Source organism: Labrus bergylta, chromosome 1 (assembly GCF_963930695.1).
Source record: "Labrus bergylta chromosome 1, fLabBer1.1, whole genome shotgun sequence".
NCBI lineage: Eukaryota > Metazoa > Chordata > Actinopteri > Labriformes > Labridae > Labrus > Labrus bergylta.
Window position 1 is genome coordinate 15906653 of NC_089195.1, and position 21033 is coordinate 15927685.

At 39.3% G+C, this 21033-nt stretch overlaps 1 protein-coding gene across 3 annotated transcripts; it reads right to left on the reverse strand.

Moving 5' to 3' along the window:
- Window positions 1–8940: 8940 nt before the first annotated feature.
- Window positions 8941–20351, reverse strand: LOC136179232 (centrosomal protein of 44 kDa-like). 3 transcript variants are annotated; one of them, XR_010666426.1, is made up of 11 exons: window positions 20149–20350; window positions 19667–19807; window positions 18152–18299; window positions 17156–17293; window positions 15846–15920; window positions 15546–15704; window positions 14204–14335; window positions 14020–14118; window positions 11225–11368; window positions 9335–9372; window positions 8941–9100 (listed from the first exon to the last, which is right to left on the reverse strand). XR_010666426.1 is itself a non-coding variant. In XM_065954894.1 (11 exons), exons 2-11 carry the CDS (start codon window positions 19756–19758, stop codon window positions 9040–9042), a joined length of 1008 nt encoding a protein of 335 aa, XP_065810966.1. In that variant the 5' UTR covers window positions 19759–19764; window positions 20149–20351; the 3' UTR covers window positions 8941–9039. The 3 variants fall into 3 exon arrangements, 2 of the variants coding, with proteins under 2 accessions (XP_065810966.1, XP_065810962.1); XM_065954894.1 differs by having other exon boundaries at window positions 11303–11368; window positions 19667–19764; window positions 20149–20351; XM_065954890.1 differs by having other exon boundaries at window positions 11303–11368.
- Window positions 20352–21033: the final 682 nt, after the last annotated feature.

Sequence of the window (21033 nt, forward strand, 5' to 3'; positions counted from 1 at the left end):
GTCATCATCTAGGCTATCATCGCTAGGTCACAGCGGGCGGAGTCTCAAGCGAGTGGATGCCAATAGTTAAACTGGAACTGTGAGTATTCCAGTTTCTGAGTTTTATATCCCTGATGTTCCTAGATGCCACAGGGCTAAAATAAAAAGTATATGTAAGGCGAAAATTGTGAATAAATGTGTGTCATTGACTATTTGAAGAGCCACAGTTACCTCAATGTTTGTCAATGTTTGTCAATGGGCTTGAATTAAAATAAAGAATGCCCCCTTTAAAATGATACCAAACACACGAAAACTGTATGTTGACCGTAATAAATTACTACTACTACTGAATCAACAATGGAAGAAAGTAGTCGGCTAAGTGAGTAGAGAAGACAATAAACCCAACAATAATCCTCTTCGCTGATGTTGATTGAATTAAGTAAAAAATGTTTGGGGGAAAAAATAGCTGAAATTATTATGTAAGATTTGACACAACTATCAACAAAAATGGTCACAGTTTTACTTTGTCATTAAGCCAGCACCAGGTGTGGTTCATCTGGGTGTGTTTGTCAAACAGAAATGCTTTGTTTATTTGTTCAACGCCCTATTATTAACATTGTTCACGCAAAAGAAATCTGGGCTCTGTACAATCTGGGCAGGTTGGTAAACACTGAAAATCAGTATGTAAATTAGCAATGCCTACATCCTCCTCTGTGACATCAGCTAGACAAAACAAGTGAAGCCCATGACACACAAGGGCCCTTTTTCAAACCATCCCCTACACACTCCCCCTCCATGACGGAGTGCACTCCGTTAGAAGTCACACTCTCAGCTGAATGAAGTCCCCTTCATCAAGGTGTAGCGTAGAAATACAGCGGCAGGCTTTGGGACAAACTTCCCTCTCTCAGGTGGAAACAGGAACTGTATGTTACCCTGGTTACTCAGCGGCATCTTTCGGGAACAGCTTTTTTTTGTAGCTAATGCATTCTGTAAAAATATTTATGTAGCCTAGATTATTATTCTTCTTTAGTTATATTAGTGTAGACTTATAACAAAACTATTAGATTGAGCCTACATTGTTTATTGTAATTTATCATTTCAGTTAATTTAATGTAATTTTTAGAACAGGGTGTCCTAAATTAATGCAAAGACAAGGATAATATTGTTGAACATCAGAGCAGCAAAAAGTGTATTTTTTTGTTGTTGAATTGAGATTTCACAAAGACATCAAAAGTAGAAAAATAAGAAATAAATATTAACAGCGAAAAGTTGTCTGCAACATGATTTAATATTCTTTTGTTTTTGCAACAGTCCCTGTAAATATAAAACACTTTACAATAAATAAGCATATATTTGATCCTCAATACACATTTGAAGTTGTTAACGTCTGTATGACGATATTAAATGTCTATCTTAGTTGGAGCAGTGTTTATAGACACTTGAACTCACAGGTTGCTTCATCCATGATGACCGGACACAATAGGTGTTGCACGTGATCCGAAAGTCGGCATCAGTGCACACTCGCTGGTGGAGGGTTTTATAACCTACTACCACTCCCCGCTAATCGGTTTGGGACGGACTTAATATGGCGGACCCTCCCCGGGGACGCGCAAACGGAGGGGTAGTGGGTAGAGGTAGGGTGTAGTGGCCGGTTTGAAAAAGGGTCAAGGACTTTTTAGATGAACTGACAGCCCAGTTATGAGGGACAGACAAGGACGGGTGTTCCCAGCAACAGCAGCAGGAGCTATGACCATCTTCCTGTTGCCATCGCAGTACCCACAGATCCAAGCAAGACACAAGGGTGAAAAAAGTGTCCGGCTGCAGCCTTGAGGACGGAAAGACAAACCTGACACAGTGGAAGTGAAATGCCTGTGACTTAGGACTCTGCCTTAGTGGATATGAACTGCTTTGAGCAGTGCCATATCTAGTGCACAAACACACACACAGGTTTCCTTGCTAGTCAGAAGCTATTGAATGCACCTGTGATGCTCTCCACAACTGATGGCTGTTGACAATCAGCTGGGCTGGGAGGCTTTATAGGGAGGTGGAATGCTTCTTTGTTCGAGTGGTTGAGTGTATCAAGAGAGTCAACACCATCAGTTGGCTTTCTGTGATTTTGTTTTTGAATGAATCTCTCATTTTGAGTGTGTGTTTTGAAAACACCTTTTTCTTTTGACCATTTTTTGACTCCCTCTGTTGACTCCTACTGATCTTTTGTTTCAAACTCCAATTCTATGTTTGTCTATCATTTTGATAGAATTAGTGGGGGTTTGAAGGGCTATGCTCTTCTTCCACCTGAAAGAAACCACAGGCCCACTTACGTGGTACCTTTTTGTAAATGTGCAGTGTTTTGTTTACTGGGGGAACATAACACAAATGTCCTTTTATATATTTCCATTTATTATTTGTGTTATTTTTATTTTAGTTTTGAGTAGTGGCAGTTTTTTTTTATGTACTTTTTATATTTAAATTTGTATTAATTTGAAGTAAATTTTTATCAATTTGAAACAGTTCGTTCTGCAATCTGTGTTTTTAGAATAATGATTTTCTCAAAACAAATTATATATTTTTGTTTGGGTCCTGCGTGTTGATACATTATCTCTAGGTGACTAATGAACAGTCAGATGATAAAGGTGAGGTTGTGCTGAAAAAAATGATACCAGGCACTTGTATGGTAAACCTTTTTGATGTAGTATAGCCTACATAAGTAAAATGACAATTATAGCAAAACGGCCAAAATAGCCTCAGACCTCAAAGGGTTCATGTCCAACCGCCTAGGAACCAAGGAAAATGATGTAATACATTGCCAAACTTAACATGTGTATTTGATCTTGGCACAAATAATGATCTAGGTATTTTAATGCATTCCTTGACCCAGAAAATGAATATATTGACACCAAGATTTACTTTTTAAGTGGCTTGGAAGACATATTGGTGCTGCCATCTTGGAACCGCCATTTTGATGAAGTGGCTCCCCCCAAAAAATTGAAAGCTATTGTGATGGAGACTATGTGGAAAAAATGTGGTGCTTTTGTCCAGCGTGTCCCCATTCTTCCCAAATCTGGTCCTAAGCCGCCTGATTAAAGATATCAGTACACTTGTATTAGACATGCACTGTAAATACTAATGGAATAAGCCTGACTGATGTCACCCATCTGTTCCTGCAGGGGGTTCTGGAGACTCATCAGCAGCAGCCACCATGCTGTAAAATCCTGTCTCAACCTCACTTTCAGTCAACCTAACGACAGGCTGAGATATAATAAATAACATGAAAGGAAAGCCTCTGATCACGGAACAATGTATGCAATTTTGCCATGGAAAATTACCATAAGGAATATAAGAGAGGAAATGTTTAGGCTTCTTAAGCAGATCTGACTTTTATTTTTTATTTGATATACTTTATAAATTCAGATTTGATACTTTATTATTGAGAGACATGCTTCTCACACACATGGACATGCATTAACAGAGAGATGATACACACTGAGCGCACTAGAGCAGTTGGTGGTTCGGTGCCCTGGTACCTACCTACCAGACCAACTTCTTTATTAATTATCCACACCTGGACTTGAAGCGGCGCCCCTCCGGTTCCCAACCCAAGTCCCTATGGACTGAGCTACTGCCGCCTACATAACTCAGAGATTAAGTAAGTTAGAAGACCTCCTTTAAAAAAACATCAAGGTGGGGTTTTAAAAGCACCTGCGAGGTGAGGGTCACAATTCAATATGTGCCAATGTTTGCTCACTCATTTTATAGACTGAGAAATAGGACCGTGTGTAGGTACAAATGCCACTGAAGAGGTGTCCATGGAGCTGGGACTGACTTAAATCAGATTGCTCAACCTGTTGCAGATGATTGTCAAGTAATATCCTCTCAGTTTAAAAGCATCACAAAGACTTGGGCGCTGGATGGCCTAGTGGTTATGTCACATGCCCTCGTCGCAGTGGCTGTTTGTTCAAATCCGTACCTTGGCCCATTGCTGCATGTCATCCCCCCACTCTCTCCTCCCAACATTTTCCTGTCTTCCTGTCACAGCAAAAACAATATTTGTTCTTTAGAAGTTAGAATCACGTTTGTCCAGTTTATTACCAAGTTTATAATCATAAAACACCAAAAACAGGCGGATGGATACATTTACAATGGATACAATGATTATTTATATTAGATTATTTGCAGTCTGTTGTAGAGGATTCAGAGTTCTTCAGCAGGCTGGAGGTGCTCTTCATCCTACACACACACACACACACACACACACACACACACACACACACACACACACACACACACACACACACACACACACACACACACACACACACACACACACACACACACACACACACACACACACACACACACACCTTGTGTCAGAAACTATATGGACAACTTTATAAACCTGTTTTTTTGTGATATCATGATTTATTTATTTTTGTATTATTGATTTTCTCCTCATCCAGAGGCTCTCCCTGAGGTTTTGTAGAAAAGAAAAGACTAAGTATGTACAAATTAAAAGGAACGTACATGTTTGTTTTCCTCTCCAGCCTCTCTTTCAGATCCTCCTGGATATTAACAGACAACAAAAGAAAGGAGGTTAAAACATTAAACTCCCAAACTTAGCATTTTCAATGTGGACTATAGAAAGTTTCACCGCGGTTAAATAAAAAGCCTCAAAGTGTTACACACGCAAAGATAACACGTTTCCTTTCTTAACAATTGGTTACATAAATCAGACACATTTATCTGTTAGTCCAATAGTCAAACACAGCGTTATGTGTTACAGAAAAAAAACACAAGCTCAAGTTTGTTTCATGATGAATCATGATAATAACATTTGTATAATCTGTTTGAAGAAGATGTAGCTGTTATCAGCAGCCACGTAACCTTCATAATTATACATTTAGATGTGTTATAAAGCATACTCTTTGATATTAGCTATAGAAGGTGTTATTTAAAGACACCAATTTCTTTTCCTACTTTATTAATATGTCTTATTAAGAATGCTGACTGTAGAACATGTTTTTGTTCACCTACAGGCTGGGATTAATTGAGGATGTTCCCAGGTGGTGTGATTTTCATCTCAACATGAATCTGATAGAAATGTTTGTCTAAATATATGACGTGAACCTACATCAACGTGGATCTGATAGAAATAATATCGAAATGAATGTATGGTGACGTATATATGTTTTGATTCTTATTCTTAATCTTATTGAGTAAACTCGGTTTAGTTTGAACAATTGTCCTCCGGTCAGAATGGGAGTCACCCGTGGGCGGCACCCCTCTTTGCCTGCAGACCCCCCTCCTCTCAGCCAGCAGATAAGAGTTCACACTGAGCTCAGATCTTTGGGTTCTTTTTAGTTTTGGTTTCTTGAAGTTTAGAGCTTCAGCGCTTGCTCGCTTCTCTTCGGACTTCGGTCCGAATCACTTCTTTTAAGTTTGTGCCGTAGAGACGAGTCTCTGCCGAACTTTCTTTTTCACGCACAATTTTTGGAACATCAATTCTTTCTGGCTCAAGCAAGGTTTTTGAACTTTCTTCTCCAAAGTCTTTGCTCTTCAATTTTGAAAGCCAATTCCTTAATTTGGATTCATCAAGATGGCCATCCGGTTAATCTGAATTGGAAATCGACGTATCAAAAGACTCTTTCATATTTTTCCTGTTGGATCCTCTTGGAGCTTCTGAGACGACAGCTGAACCGACGTACAATCTCCATCCCAGCTGCACACTCCGACTAAGGTGTCAAGGCATCTAATCTGGCCCGTGGACCTCTCTGGGCCTGAAAAGAACCGCTTGCCAGAGACTGAAGCATGGGACCAGCCGGCGGAGTTCAATTGAACACATCTCACAGTAAGACTGCTGGTGGCAAGGGGTGTTGGAAGATTGAGTCTTGAGTTGTGTCTATTCAGAGCCCTCCTTTAAATCCAAATAGAATCCCAAAATTCCTTTATCAACTTTTTCTTTTTGACCATTTTCTGATTAAGTCATTCAAACAATACCGTGTCTTATCTCATTACTAAATATATAATGTCACCATACATTATAATTGCATTATCCTGATCATAATAATCATATTCTTTATGTTTCATCTATACATTATTGTTTACCCCTTTTTATATTAAATTTTACACATAAAATTCAGGACTTTGTGTGTTTTCTGGTTTAACATTTCCAGAACTTACTTCTTTCAAGATATGAAACTGACTGATTAATTAATTAACTTATACCATTAAAGTTAATTTCTTCCTTTAACAGGAAGTGGTGCCCCTTCTTAAATCCGGGTTAAATAAAGATATAACATCATAATCATTTAATTACGCTACAAAGAAGACAAAATCAGAAGCTTGAACAAATACTGAATGACATTTGATAATTTAGTAAGCATGATTAATCTGACATAGCAAACTTACTGCCAAATTTGCCTGTTGTTGATCGGACAGGATGTCATGAAATGATTGGACAGTCGGAGAGCAGAGTGTTCAGCTCACCTTTGAGGCATCAGACATGTTGGAGAAGGCGGAGGACGAGGACGCACACGGCGGTGGGACACTGAGCTGAGAGAGACAGGACAGAAACAGAGATCAGTCTGAGAAATGGATCAGTGCTAGAATAATCTTCACTACATTTGTAACATTTGACGTTTCTACATATAATCTGAGTTTACAGCTGGGTATGTGTGATGAAGAAGCTCCTCCATGTTTCTCTGTTCCTCACTAACATGTACTTTTCATTAAACTGGGTTTGTCCCATTCAGGGCAGAAATGGCGTTTTGTTATTAGCTCGATGTGACGTCTCTTTCTAACAAACAGGAGGTGAGCTGAATGTACTGTGGGTGGTGCTGCAGTGGGCCAGAGGGGATTTAGAGTTTTCATTTTCACTTTTGATTTCTCCCTCTGAAAACAGAATACTAATGACAAATTCTCAAAAATAGAAACAAGAAGGTCAGGACATCTTTTCAGACAAACCTAGAGGGAATCTTCTGGAGACTATTTAATCAGGGTAAAGGAAAGGGTTGACTTATAATTCTGCATTGACTCTACGTCGTAGTGGCCTATGCTGTCATGAACACTACATACTTGTGTGTTGGTGTGTCTGCATAGTTCTGCAATACTTCACCTACAAACGCCAGCTACCGGTTCCACCACATTGTCTGCTTGCAGGACACTGTGTATCGTCTCATGATGAACTTTGAATGCTCACACATCTCACACCCACACACATATTATTATTATTATTATTAGTGTGGATTATGCAACAAATAGATACTTTTATTAACGTATGGTGATGAAAATGTCAAACCCTGTAGGAGAGTGTTGGAATAATTTTCCAGGACAACATGTGATTTTCCAGGGCATTTGACTTTTTCTCTGATTTTCCAGTACTGGAAAATTAGTCAACTGTTTTCCAGGTTTTCCAGGACGGGTGGGAACCCTTCCCTTAGTTTTGTGTTTCATGCAGACACTTTCTTTGAGACAAACGGGGGGAAAGGTGTGTAATCACCTCCCTCTTCTCTGCTCAGAGTATAAATATCACCATCTTGGTGCATCTTGTGCTGGTTGGGTTAAAGAGGTTTTTGTATTGTCTTTTTTTCTGTTTGGATTCTTTTTGCTTTGTTCTTTTTATGCATTTGCTGTACATCAAAGCACTTTGTAAACGTGTGTTTTTTAGAGGTGCTATAGATATTAAGTTATTATTATTATTAGAAGAACATAGAGAAGGTTTTTCTTCTCTCTCCCCTCTTAGCTTGCAAGAGGAATGAACTTCCAAACCTTCCCAGGAAACAATGAGGCTTTACCCGTATCAGTCAATTATCTCTGAGGTGGAACTTCTTTTCAATTGCCACACCTTTACCAGAAACAAGAAAGGTTTCCTCATTCTTGGGAAATTATTTTAAGTGTAGGAATGTACACAGGGAGGGTTGTATTTGTTTGGGGTTGTTGGGTTTAAATATTAAGAACTCTACAGAATCACCCCGCCTCCGATTGTCAAACATTTGACCACTATTGTTTAATTGTAATAACAATAATTGCTGTGTGTCCAGAAAGCAGCATGTCTTGTTTTTAATGGTATGATTTGATTTGATTTGTTCATGTTAAGTAGCAGAATATGAATCATGGAGACTAATCAGGCATTTTATTAATCACCCTTCATGTTGTCGAAGCACAGAGTGTTTTAGTATTTAATCTGGAGAAAGTGTGTTGGAATTGTTTACATGTTTGTATCTGTGTGGCTCGTGTAGCCATCTCACCTTTAATGATTATATTTCTGTACGTTTGGTCTTTTTTCAAAGCAGGTTACCAACTATGCGTGTGTAAAAAAGCTTACTTCGTTTATATATTTGCTAAATGCCCTGATTGTGTAGTTTAACTTCTGCAACAACTGAATGGTTTTTCTTCATCTGAGGTAGAAACTGTTGCTCTCGCTCAGATTTGAATCTTAAAAGTTTGTAATCAGAACATACCTGAACATGTTCCCATGATTAGGTTTGTATACAGTCAGTATAAGTAAAGAGATACATGAAGGTGAGGTACCTGTGTGTCTCTAAGTTCTGATTGAGTTTCCAGAAGAACGACTCTGCTCATCAGGTTCTCCCAGCTCTCTCTGGAGATGATCACCACGCCACCTTCACTCAATGTTTGCTCACTCATTTTATAGACTGAGAAATAGGACCATGTGTAGGTACAAATGCCACTGAAGAGGTGTCCATGGAGCTGGGATTGACTTAAATCAGATTGCTCAACCTGTCGCAGATGATTGTCAAGTAATATCCTCTCAGTTTAAAAGCATCACAAAGACTTGTGCGCTGGATGGCCTAGTGGTTATGTCACATGCCCTCGTCGCAGTGGCTGTTTGTTCAAATCCGTACCTTGGCCCATTGCTGCATGTCATCCCCCCACTCTCTTCTCCCAACATTTTCCTGTCTTCCTGTCACAGCAAAAACAATATTTGTTCTTTAGAAGTTAGAATCACGTTTGTCCAGTTTATTACCAAGTTTATAATCATAAAACACCAAAAACAGGCGGATGGATACATTTACAATGGATACAATGATTATTTATATTAGATTATTTGCAGTCTGTTGTAGAGGATTCAGAGTTCTTCAGCAGGCTGGAGGTGCTCTTCATCCTACACACACACACACACACACACACACACACACACACACACACACACACACACACACACACACACACACACACCTTGTGTCAGAAACTATATGGACAACTTTATAAACCTGTTTTTTTGTGATATCATGATTTATTTATTTTTGTATTATTGATTTTCTCCTCATCCAGAGGCTCTCCCTGAGGTTTTGTAGAAAAGAAAAGACTAACTATGTAGAAATTAAAAGGAACGTACATGTTTGTTATCCTCTCCAGCCTCTCTTTCAGATCCTCCTGGATATTAACAGACAACAAAAGAAAGGAGGTTAAAACATTAAACTCCCAAACTTAGCATTTTCAATGTGGACTATAGAAAGTTTCACCGCGGTTAAATAAAAAGCCTCAAAGTGTTACACACGCAAAGATAACACGTTTCCTTTCTTAACAATTGGTTACATAAATCAGACACATTTATCTGTTAGTCCAATAGTCAAACACAGCGTTATGTGTTACAGAAAAAAAACACAAGCTCAAGTTTGTTTCATGATGAATCATGATAATAACATTTGTATAATCTGTTTGAAGAAGATGTAGCTGTTATCAGCAGCCACGTAACCTTCATAATTATACATTTAGATGTGTTATAAAGCATACTCTTTGATATTAGCTATAGAAGGTGTTATTTAAAGACACCAATTTCTTTTCCTACTTTATTAATATGTCTTATTAAGAATGCTGACTGTAGAACATGTTTTTGTTCACCTACAGGCTGGGATTAATTGAGGATGTTCCCAGGTGGTGTGATTTTCATCTCAACATGAATCTGATAGAAATGTTTGTCTAAATATATGACGTGAACCTACATCAACGTGGATCTGATAGAAATAATATCGAAATGAATGTATGGTGACGTATATATGTTTGGATTCTTATTCTTAATCTTATTGAGTAAACTCGGTTTAGTTTGAACAATTGTCCTCCGGTCAGAATGGGAGTCACCCGTGGGCGGCACCCCTCTTTGCCTGCAGACCCCCCTCCTCTCAGCCAGCAGATAAGAGTTCACACTGAGCTCAGATCTTTGGGTTCTTTTTAGTTTTGGTTTCTTGAAGTTTAGAGCTTCAGCGCTTGCTCGCTTCTCTTCGGACTTCGGTCCGAATCACTTCTTTTAAGTTTGTGCCGTAGAGACGAGTCTCTGCCGAGCTTTCTTTTTCACGCACAATTTTTGGAACATCAATTCTTTCTGGTTCAAGCAAGGTTTTTGAACTTTCTTCTCCAAAGTCTTTGCTCTTCAATTTTGAAAGCCAATTCCTTAATTTGGATTCATCAAGATGGCCATCCGGTTAATCTGAATTGGAAATCGACGTATCAAAAGACTCTTTCATATTTTTCCTGTTGGATCCTCTTGGAGCTTCTGAGACGACAGCTGAACCGACGTACAATCTCCATCCCAGCTGCACACTCCGACCAAGGTGTCAAGGCATCTAATCTGGCCCGTGGACCTCTCTGGGCCTGAAAAGAACCGCTTGCCAGAGACTGAAGCATGGGACCAGCCGGCGGAGTTCAATTGAACACATCTCACAGTAAGACTGCTGGTGGCAAGGGGTGTTGGAAGATTGAGTCTTGAGTCGTGTCTATTCAGAGCCCTCCTTTAAATCCAAATAGAATCCCAAAATACCTTTATCAACTTTTTCTTTTTGACCATTTTCTGATTAAGTCATTCAAACAATACCGCGTCTTATCTCATTACTAAATATATAATGTCACCATACATTATAATTGCATTATCCTGATCATAATAATCATATTCTTTATCTGTTTCATCTATACATTATTGTTTACCCCTTTTTATATTAAATTTTACACATAAAATTCAGGACTTTGTCTGTGTGTTTTCTGGTTTAACATTTCCAGAACTTACTTCTTTCAAGATATGAAACTGACTGATTAATTAATTAACTTATACCATTAAAGTTAATTTCTTCCTTTAACAGGAAGTGGTGCCCCTTCTTAAATCCGGGTTAAATAAAGATATAACATCATAATCATTTAATTACGCTACAAAGAAGACAAAATCAGAAGCTTGAACAAATACTGAATGACATTTGATAATTTAGTAAGCATGACTAATCTGACATAGCAAACTTACTGCCAAATTTGCATGTTGTTGATCGGACAGGACGTCATGAAATGATTGGACAGTCGGAGAGCAGAGTGTTCAGCTCACCTTTGAGGCATCAGACATGTTGGAGAAGGCGGAGGACGAGGACGCACACGGCGGTGGGACACTGAGCTGAGAGAGACAGGACAGAAACAGAGATCAGTCTGAGAAATGGATCAGTGCTAGAATAATCTTCACTACATTTGTAACATTTGACGTTTCTACATATAATCTGAGTTTACAGCTGGGTATGTGTGATGAAGAAGCTCCTCCATGTTTCTCTGTTCCTCACTAACATGTACTTTTCATTAAACTGGGTTTGTCCCATTCAGGGCAGAAATGGCGTTTTGTTATTAGCTCGATGTGACGTCTCTTTCTAACAAACAGGAGGTGAGCTGAATGTACTGTGGGTGGTGCTGCAGTGGGCCAGAGGGGATTTAGAGTTTTCATTTTCACTTTTGATTTCTCCCTCTGAAAACAGAATACTAATGACAAATTCTCAAAAATAGAAACAAGAAGGTCAGGACATCTTTTCAGACAAACCTAGAGGGAATCTTCTGGAGACTATTTAATCAGGGTAAAGGAAAGGGTTGACTTATAATTCTGCATTGACTCTACGTTGTAGTGGCCTATGCTGTCATGAACACTACATACTTGTGTGTTGGTGTGTCTGCATAGTTCTGCAATACTTCACCTACAAACGCCAGCTACCGGTTCCACCACATTGTCTGCTTGCAGGACACTGTGTATCGTCTCATGATGAACTTTGAATGCTCACACATCTCACACCCACACACATATTATTATTATTATATATGTACTCCCTTACATCTCTTTTCCAGAGATCATTTTCCAGGACTTGTCCAGGACATTTTCAGCGATGATCGAGTTGGTATGACAGTCTGTGATCGTGCCACACCAATATTAAATGTACTCTTTAACAAGGCTAATCACATCCACTGTGAGCTACCGCTTCAAAGGTTTAACATTTAATATCATGTTATGGTCCATTTTTTACCCTTAACAACGCAGTTTTGCATTTGAAGAGACAATGCTAGCAAAGTAAAAGGACCATTAGCCAGTATTCAGCCCGTGTTTGACTCACACAGTAGGGTACCTATTCATTGTGCATATGAACGCATTTTTTCACATGTGAGGCGGTTATCTTTTCCAATCTGCAGTTTATAAACATTGGCAATTGGCATTTATTAAACGTATGAAATGAGTTGTATTTTCACTATCACTTTTGTCAAGCACAAAGTCATGGAAGTGAGACAGCAGCTAGGTTAGTAAGAAAAAGCGACTAGAGAGGAAGATTCAGTGCAAGCTAGCACGTCATCAATAACGTTAACTAACTACTGTTAATGTGCTGACCTCAAACCAAGGAGAAAACACAAGTCTACCTCCATCCTCTCAACTAAATTGTGAATAAATATCTGCTTTAGACACGAGGGGGAGGCGGAGCCATTACACTATCAATAGACTTCAATTCAATCTGCGTTGTGGATTATGCAATAAATAGATACTTTTATTAACGTATGGCGATGAAAATGTCAAACCCTGTAGGAGAGTGTTGGAATAATTTTCCAGGACAACATGTGATTTTCCAGGGCATTTGACTTTTTCTCTGATTTTCCAGTACTGGAAAATTAGTCAACTGTTTTCCAGGTTTTCCAGGACGGGTGGGAACCCTTCCCTTAGTTTTGTGCTTCATGCAGACACTTTCTTTGAGACAAACGGGGGGGAAGGTGTGTAATCACCTCCCTCTTCTCTGCTCAGAGTATAAATATCACCATCTTGGTGCATCTTGTGCTGGTTGGGTTAAAGAGGTTTTTGTATTGTCTTTTTTTCTGTTTGGATTCTTTTTGCTTTGTTCTTTTTATGCATTTGCTGTACGTCAAAGCACTTTGTAAACGTGTGTTTTTTAGAGGTGCTATAGATATTAAGTTATTATTATTATTAGAAGAACATAGAGAAGGTTTTTTCTTCTCTCTCCCCTCTTAGCTTGCAAGAGGAATGAACTTCCAAACCTTCTAAACAATGAGGCTCGTATTAGTCAGTTATCTCTGAGGTGGAACTTCTTTTCAATTGCCACACCTTTACCAGAAACAAGAAAGGTTTCCTCATTCTTGGGAAATTATTTTAAGTGTAGGAATGTACACAGGGAGGGTTGTATTTGTTTGGGGTTGTTGGGTTTAAATATTAAGAACTCTACAGAATCACCCCGCCTCCGATTGTCAAACATTTGACCACTATTGTTTAACTGTAATAACAATAATTGCTGTGTGTCCAGAAAGCAGCATGTCTTGTTTTTAATGGTATGATTTGATTTGATTTGTTCATGTTAAGTAGCAGAATATGAATCATGGAGACTAATCAGGCATTTTATTAATCACCCTTCATGTTGTCGAAGCACAGAGTGTTTTAGTATTTAATCTGGAGAAAGTGTGTTGGAATTGTTTACATGTTTGTATCTGTGTGGCTCGTGTAGCCATCTCACCTTTAATGATTATATTTCTGTACGTTTGGTCTTTTTTCAAAGCAGGTTACCAACTATGCGTGTGTAAAAAAGCTTACTTCGTTTATATATTTTCTAAATGCCCTGATTGTGTAGTTTAACTTCTGCAACAACTGAATGGTTTTTCTTCATCTGAGGTAGAAACTGTTGCTCTCGCTCAGATTTGAATCTTAAAAGTTTGTAATCAGAACATACCTGAACATGTTCCCATGATTAGGTTTGTATACAGTCAGTATAAGTAAAGAGATACATGAAGGTGAGGTACCTGTGTGTCTCTAAGTTCTGATTGAGTTTCCAGAAGAACGACTCTGCTCATCAGGTTCTCCCAGCTCTCTCTGGAGATGATCACCACGTCACCTTCACTCTGTGAGAAACATTTCATAAAGAAGATTTCCTCTGCTGTCTGACTGATGAGGGAAATAACTGATGATAAAGAGTGAGTGCTGAACCTTATCTGTGTGTCTCCGTCTCTCCAGGTCTTCCAGGCGTCTCTCCAGGACTCTGATCCGGTCCAGTCCAGGCTGCAGACTCTGTAGCTGGGCCTCCAGAGCTGAGAGTCGTCCCTCTAGCTCTGAGTGAGACTGAGACACAGACCAGACTGATTTTACATCCAGAAGAGTAATATGTAAATAAAAACAGAATGTGATGATATGCAAAACAGTAATGCCCCATATTTCACTGAAAATAGCTCAAAGACAACATTACAAATGTTGAAATGAAATATTTCACTGTTTTGGGAAAACGATATGCTCATTTTTAATGTGATGCCAGATCCATCCATCCATCCATTATCTATATCGCTTTTCCCTTTAATGGTCGCAGGGGGCTGGAGCCAATCCCAGTTGTCATAGGGGCGAGAGCAGGGAAATACCGAGGCTTTTTAGGTAGGGTAGAATCACTTCTATCTGAACCATTTTGCTTGCCCGCTTTCATTGCTGCAACACCTGTTGGTTTGTTGTTTGCCTGGCAATCTGAGGGGCGCCCAAAACCGTTGTGTCGGGGTTCCTTAAAACCGCCTTCCTTCTCTGGTCCAAACAAATCCAGAGCATTCAGGACCAGAATCTAAAGTTAGGAGGAGGACATACTGGCTGCTGCATTGTTGTCAGAGAAGCCAGCACTTCAACACAGCATGTTTACTTAATGTCTGATCATATAGTAAGATCACTTTATTATTTCATTCAGTTGATATTTAATATATTGCTCCTTAAAATATGGTTGGCTATCCATCAAAGATGATCATCTCCTCCATGTTAATTTTTTAACCAAGAGGAACTAAACATCTTGTTTTATTGAAATCTTTTTTGATCCAAATATTTTAAGGTAATTCAATTTAATAACTAGAGATGGGCAGATGATACAAAAGCTCTAAAATCTTTCTTTCCACCCATTCTGTCTGGTTTTGTGTAAAATAGAGAAAATAAAAAAATGTTTCATGACGTCTGGAGCTTTTAAAAATCACTGCTTTCCAAAAAGCTTCATTCATTTTCACAATTTAGAAAGTTTAACAGCTAAGAAATCAGAGACACACCGATCCACTTTTTTGGGGGGATTTCACTTATATTTGACTTTGTTGTGTTATTTCTGTGCTGTCGTTTTGGAACAATCTGGCTCTAGAATTCTCTTTACAATAATGAAAGTGAAACGTTTTCTTAATTTATTAAAGTGCAGTGTGGTGCTGAGAACTGCTATACCTTTAACAGCCACCAGATGTCGCTGTGTTTGCAGAGATTGAGGTAATGAATAAGGCCTTCATCAGGCCCGTCACTGTATTTGCCTGATAGAGAGACTCACCTGAAGGCGGTCGCCCTCCTGCTCATCTTCCTCCTCCTCTTCCTCCTCATCTGCCTCCTCCTCTGTGATCATGTTTCCAGGAGAACTGGAGGAGAACCTTTCTGCATGAAAGATGGATTGATATTCTGTGTGATTCACTACGAGTGGCTGATCAGGCGCCTGAAAAACAAACACAAAGGCATTAAATTGAAGAAAATGAACTTAGCTCACTGATTAAGAAGTCTAATACACGACCTGTCTGACTCTTCTCACCTGATTAAAGCACTGATTTAAGAAAGCAACCTTCTACACTCCACTTACGATTAGTGTGGGCTGAACTTCTCCTCTGCCGTCCGGCCTGCCCTCCTTGTTCTGGGCCGGACATCTGACTCTGGGCTACAAAAAAACAAGAAAACACACATGTTGAAAGGTTGGATCATGAAGGGGTAATGTCAAAGTGCCAGGTGGACAGAGAGGGGAGAAGGGAGGATAAAAACATAATGGATGGAGGGGCGGATAAAGACACAATGAATACAGGATGAGGAGGCAGGTAGTGATAATGGAGAGATGAGCTGGTGATGAGGATGGAGCGAAACTGTTTTGTTTTTTTAACAGAAATGAAGTTAAGAAAAAGTCATTTACTTGTGACAGCAGCTAAATAAACACGTGCGATACCAGTCATCCTTGTACAGTTGTCTTTCAGAATATTGGTGATGTTTTGTCTGTATGTGTTTTTACCCTGTGTTTTTTATTTTGCTTGTCTTTTAAATGTTTTCTAATGGACTCCTGAGGCTGGCAATAGAGATGGTGATGATGATGATGATGATGAAACAGTGTGAAGGTTCAACTCGCAGTTGATCCCCTCAACAACAACACTTTAAGGCCCCCTTAAAGCTCCACCTAGCGTTTTATCGTACCAGAAAAGCGCTGGTTGTGCACTCGGGGGGCATTAGCACGAAGCATTTGTGCGCTGAGAAGAAAAGCGCTGCACATCTGTCCATGGCAACAGTCAGCTGACAACGGCAGCTGATTGACTGACACTGCTCTGTTACTTTTTACTGTATGTTTTTTATTTCAGATTGTTTATTTCTCGATCAAACACAAAGAGGATGTGGGTACAAGACATGATCCGTAGGCGGTAAAACTACGGGCAAAACGGGTAAAACTAAGCAGCCGCCTTTTCTCCAGGCGGCTGCTTTCTGCTGCGCACGCTGTCTGCTCATTGAAAACAACGCTAGGTGGACACGGGGCCTGACAAAAGTTAGTTACATAATAAACAAAGTAAATATTTACTGCCATATATGTTATTGCACATTTAAAAATGATGTGTAGAATACAAATATGACCCTTTTCTACATGACAGATACATTCCAGAAAAAATATCACTAAAATAATGGGTGCAATATTTAAATTTATACGTGGATTTCCTCTTTTAATTTTCTTAAATCCATTAATTTTGAACATTAAGTTCTATTATTATGTTTAAAGTACAATAGCAAAAATACAAACATGCAAAGACAGCAGATGTGATTCTTTGATCTCGGACTGTTGTTTCATACAGAAACAGGAAGTCCTCTGATGGTAGAGATCAAATAACAACTTTAATGAAGAAGAAGTGACATTATTCAAACCTTCTTCAGCTGGTTGTGTTTCTGCTGCACAAAGTTAATGACGTCACACACCACAGAGATTTTCCTCTGAGAGAAACCCCACTGCAGGAACTGCTGCTTGGTCAGGACGGGCTTATAGTGGAAGATATCTCTCAGCACCTACACACAAACACAGCAGAACACACACGCACACGCACACGCACACGCACACGCACACGCACACGCACACGCACACGCACACACACACACACACGTTAACAACCACTACAGACTGCTAGATTTACAGTGAGGTAGAGAAACAGTGGAGGGTTTCCAGTTTGGGGAGTTCGGAAATGTATCTCTGCTTTATGCAGATGATGTTGTTCAGAGTTGTCTTCTTCAATCTGGGACCTCCAGCAGGCCTTGGGGCGGTTTGCAGCCGAGGCAGAAGAAGTCGGGATGAGGGTCAGCACCTCCAAGTCTGAGGCAATGGTTGTATGTCTGACAGCGTCAGCAGTATTGTGCCAGACCGTCGTTATGAAGAGGGAGCTGAGTCGAAAGGCAAAGCTTTCAATTTACCGGTTGATCTACATTTCAATCCTTACCTATACTCATGAGCTATGGGTAGTGATGAAAGAATAAGATAGTGAATAAAAGCGGCTGAAATAAGTTTCTTCCAGAGGAGGGCTGGGCTGAGCCATAGAGGTAGGGTGAGGAGCTCAGATATCCGGAAGGAGCACAGAGAAGAGCTGCAGCTCCTTCGCATTGGAAGGGGCCAGTAAAGGTGGTTCGGGTATGTGATGCCTTCTGGGTGCCTTCCTTTGAAAGTCTTCTGGGCATGTAGAACTGGGAGGAGACCAAGAACGTGCTCGATGGATTATATATCCCTTCTGGCCTGGGAGCACCTCAGGATCCCCCTGGAGGAGCTACAAAATGTTGCTGAGGGACAACTAGGGCAGCCACCGCCACCTGGCCCAAGATAAGTGAAAGAAAATTGAATGGAATGTAAAGAAACATGGCGCTCAGCGTGCGTGTTACCTTGTAAAAAGTGTCGGTGAAGCGGAGGTCTGTTTTGCCCGTCAACTCAAATCCTGCCGCCGTCAGCTGCTCGGCGAAAGGTGGAGAGAAGGAGGTGAGGGTGAAGCTCACGATGGGAAGGAAAGCAGAGGGGTCTCCTTTGGACAGGCTGCAGGAGCAAACAAAAAGGTGCAATAAGAACAACAATACCTTATGTCTACATATTTCTGTCACTGCTTATCTTGAATCAAAATTACACAAAGTTGTGTTGAGGAAGAGAGTGGCAGCTGCTTCTCAAAAGGACGAGGTCATTTCTCATTTTTAACTCATCAATCTCAATAAAGATTCAAAATATAAATGTATTCAAAAATACATCATGTTCTTTGTGTTTTATTGTCTTTTTTATTTGGGGTTTTTGACAGGGGAGATCTGCTGTTTACTTGCTCTTTATTTCTTATTCTGTGTAAGTGTAAATCTACTTGGCAATAACCCACCAATCTTATTCAGACTCTTATAAGCTCTTTGGCAATTTACTGTGATCAACATTTTAGAAACTATTAACATAAATAAATATGATTGTTGTTCACATACACAGGATAAGATACAGAAAAACTTGGTTATGTCGCATACATTAAAAGCAAACAAATCAAAACTGTGTCTTGTTGTCAAAAATGTCAAAGTGATATTTCTGTTTGAATAAAGTTAAATGAAGTATGAATGAGGGCGAGTCTGGATCTGGATCTAAGAGCAGGAGTGGAATATACTGACACCTTGTGGTGGACAGGCCACATTACAACAGCTATTTGTTGGGGGGCAATGGGACTCTAATTGGACAAGTTAGGTTTCTTTATTTAAAAGATCAGAGCAAACTTTAAGAGCAGTACTTACCTGTGGTATAGATGGGAAGAAAATGTTTGGAAAGGTCCCTTAAACTGTGACTTTGTTTAATTTTAGTGTTAAAAGGCAGTGATGTTGTTCTTAAATGGGGTTAGGGTTGTCTCGAATACCAGAATAAAAAACTCCCAATATGATTCTAGTAAAAATCAATCATTTCATTGTACAATAAGTATAATAAAATATTCAATCCAAATTCCTATCTGAACAAATGGAAGGTGACAGCAGACAGTTTGTATAAATGCTGTTATCCCTGTTGTTTGTATTTGTATCTAATTATATTTCTCTTTCCTTTACTCTACAACTTGACATGTTGTAACAGGTGAATTTTACTCAGTGAGCCATCAATAAAGTGTCTTATCATGTCTTTATAACAGAGTAGGCTGAAGTCTGGATTGGCTCTTGTTCTAACTTTATGTAACATTATACAAACTGTAAGGTAAATATTAACTTCTGGTGTTGCAGGAGCTCTATCACCAAAACAAATCGGTATTTTGTGACTGGTTTTAGAGCTCCCTAAAAGCAGTTTGCCTGGGCTTATATAGGTTGTCTTGCTGTTTGCAGTGTGTTGTAACCTTAATATCTACAGTCTATGGTTGTAACAGTGTTATAATCAGAAACAGTGGCTGTGTCATGACCTACCTGTTGTAGTCGACCTGTCCTGGGTATTTTATCACTCGCAGGAGAGTCTCTAGTTTACGGAGACAACCTTGGACATCTCCGGTGGACAGCATCTTTACCTTTAAATGTTGAAATCTTTCAACATTTTCGGTCATCGATATACTGTAGAAAAATATTAGTTGTAAGGTCACATTATGCTGATAACCGGTGTTTCTGTTAATTAAGTGACCGTGTTAACTGGAGACTTTTAGCCGAATGCCAATGGTTACCATAGTTACAAGTGTTGAAAGCGTAAAGTGTCCTCGCGAATGTCTCTTTGTTTAGTTTATTATTAAAAATATATACAGTATATATATAAATATTTGGACAGGCATTTGTTACGACGCTTTACGTCTTCAACATGTACTGTAAAACTGCAACCAAGGGAACGTATCTGACTGAAAGTCGCCAGTTAACACGGTAACTCGTTAAACCAAAACACCGGAATCAGCGTTAGCGCTTACCTGCGGCCACACAAATGAGGTAGAAGACGTGAAATAACGACTCACTCCGAGCTACTTTAAAGCTAACTTACTTAAAACATCTTTAAGGTACTAATCTTAATTCCTCTAAAAGGTGAAAATCGCTCTAAATTGTTTCTCTAAAGCTAACGCTTCCTGCTTAGCTGGTTTTGTTTCTCCCGGGTGATCAACAGCACGGAGCATGATTGGCTGTTACGCACATGACGTGGAGATTCCTAACGAGCCGACGTCACTGACGTTACAAGCAGACAGGCTGCTTATACTTTTTGTTTCAGGTTTCCCAGATCTCCCAGCTCGTGTTTCCCTAATATTTACAGTCTATAGTGTTTCCACGAAGAAAATGAACACGTTAAAAAAATAATATTAAAAAAGTAATATAATTTGATGCATCTGCCTGCGTAAAGAGAGGGTGAGAGGAAGGGGGCGTATCAGAGAGTTGACAGGAGCAGAGATGGGAATTTAGGCTCTTGTGAGTGATTCGGATGTTTTGGCTCAGCCCAGCAAAAGGAACCGACTCTTTTAGCTCCCAAATAGCTCTCCATTCAACACGACTTCTTGTTTTTATAATTCTGTAAAGTGAATCAGTGTTTTTACTTAAAAACCTTTATGTAGGCCTACGCACAGATATATGTTAAATTATTTTGTATTATGTTATTTCTAGAACACTACAATTTTACAAAGTTTGATATGAACACCTTTAACATTATTTTACATGTGTATAACTGCAATATCATGAATATGCAACAAATACATTCAGTATATCTATCTTCACAACACTGAATTATCTTGTTATTGATTATCTAAAAATATAATATTTAAGATATAAATTCCTATAATCATTTAATCTAATAAAATGAATGATTAAAA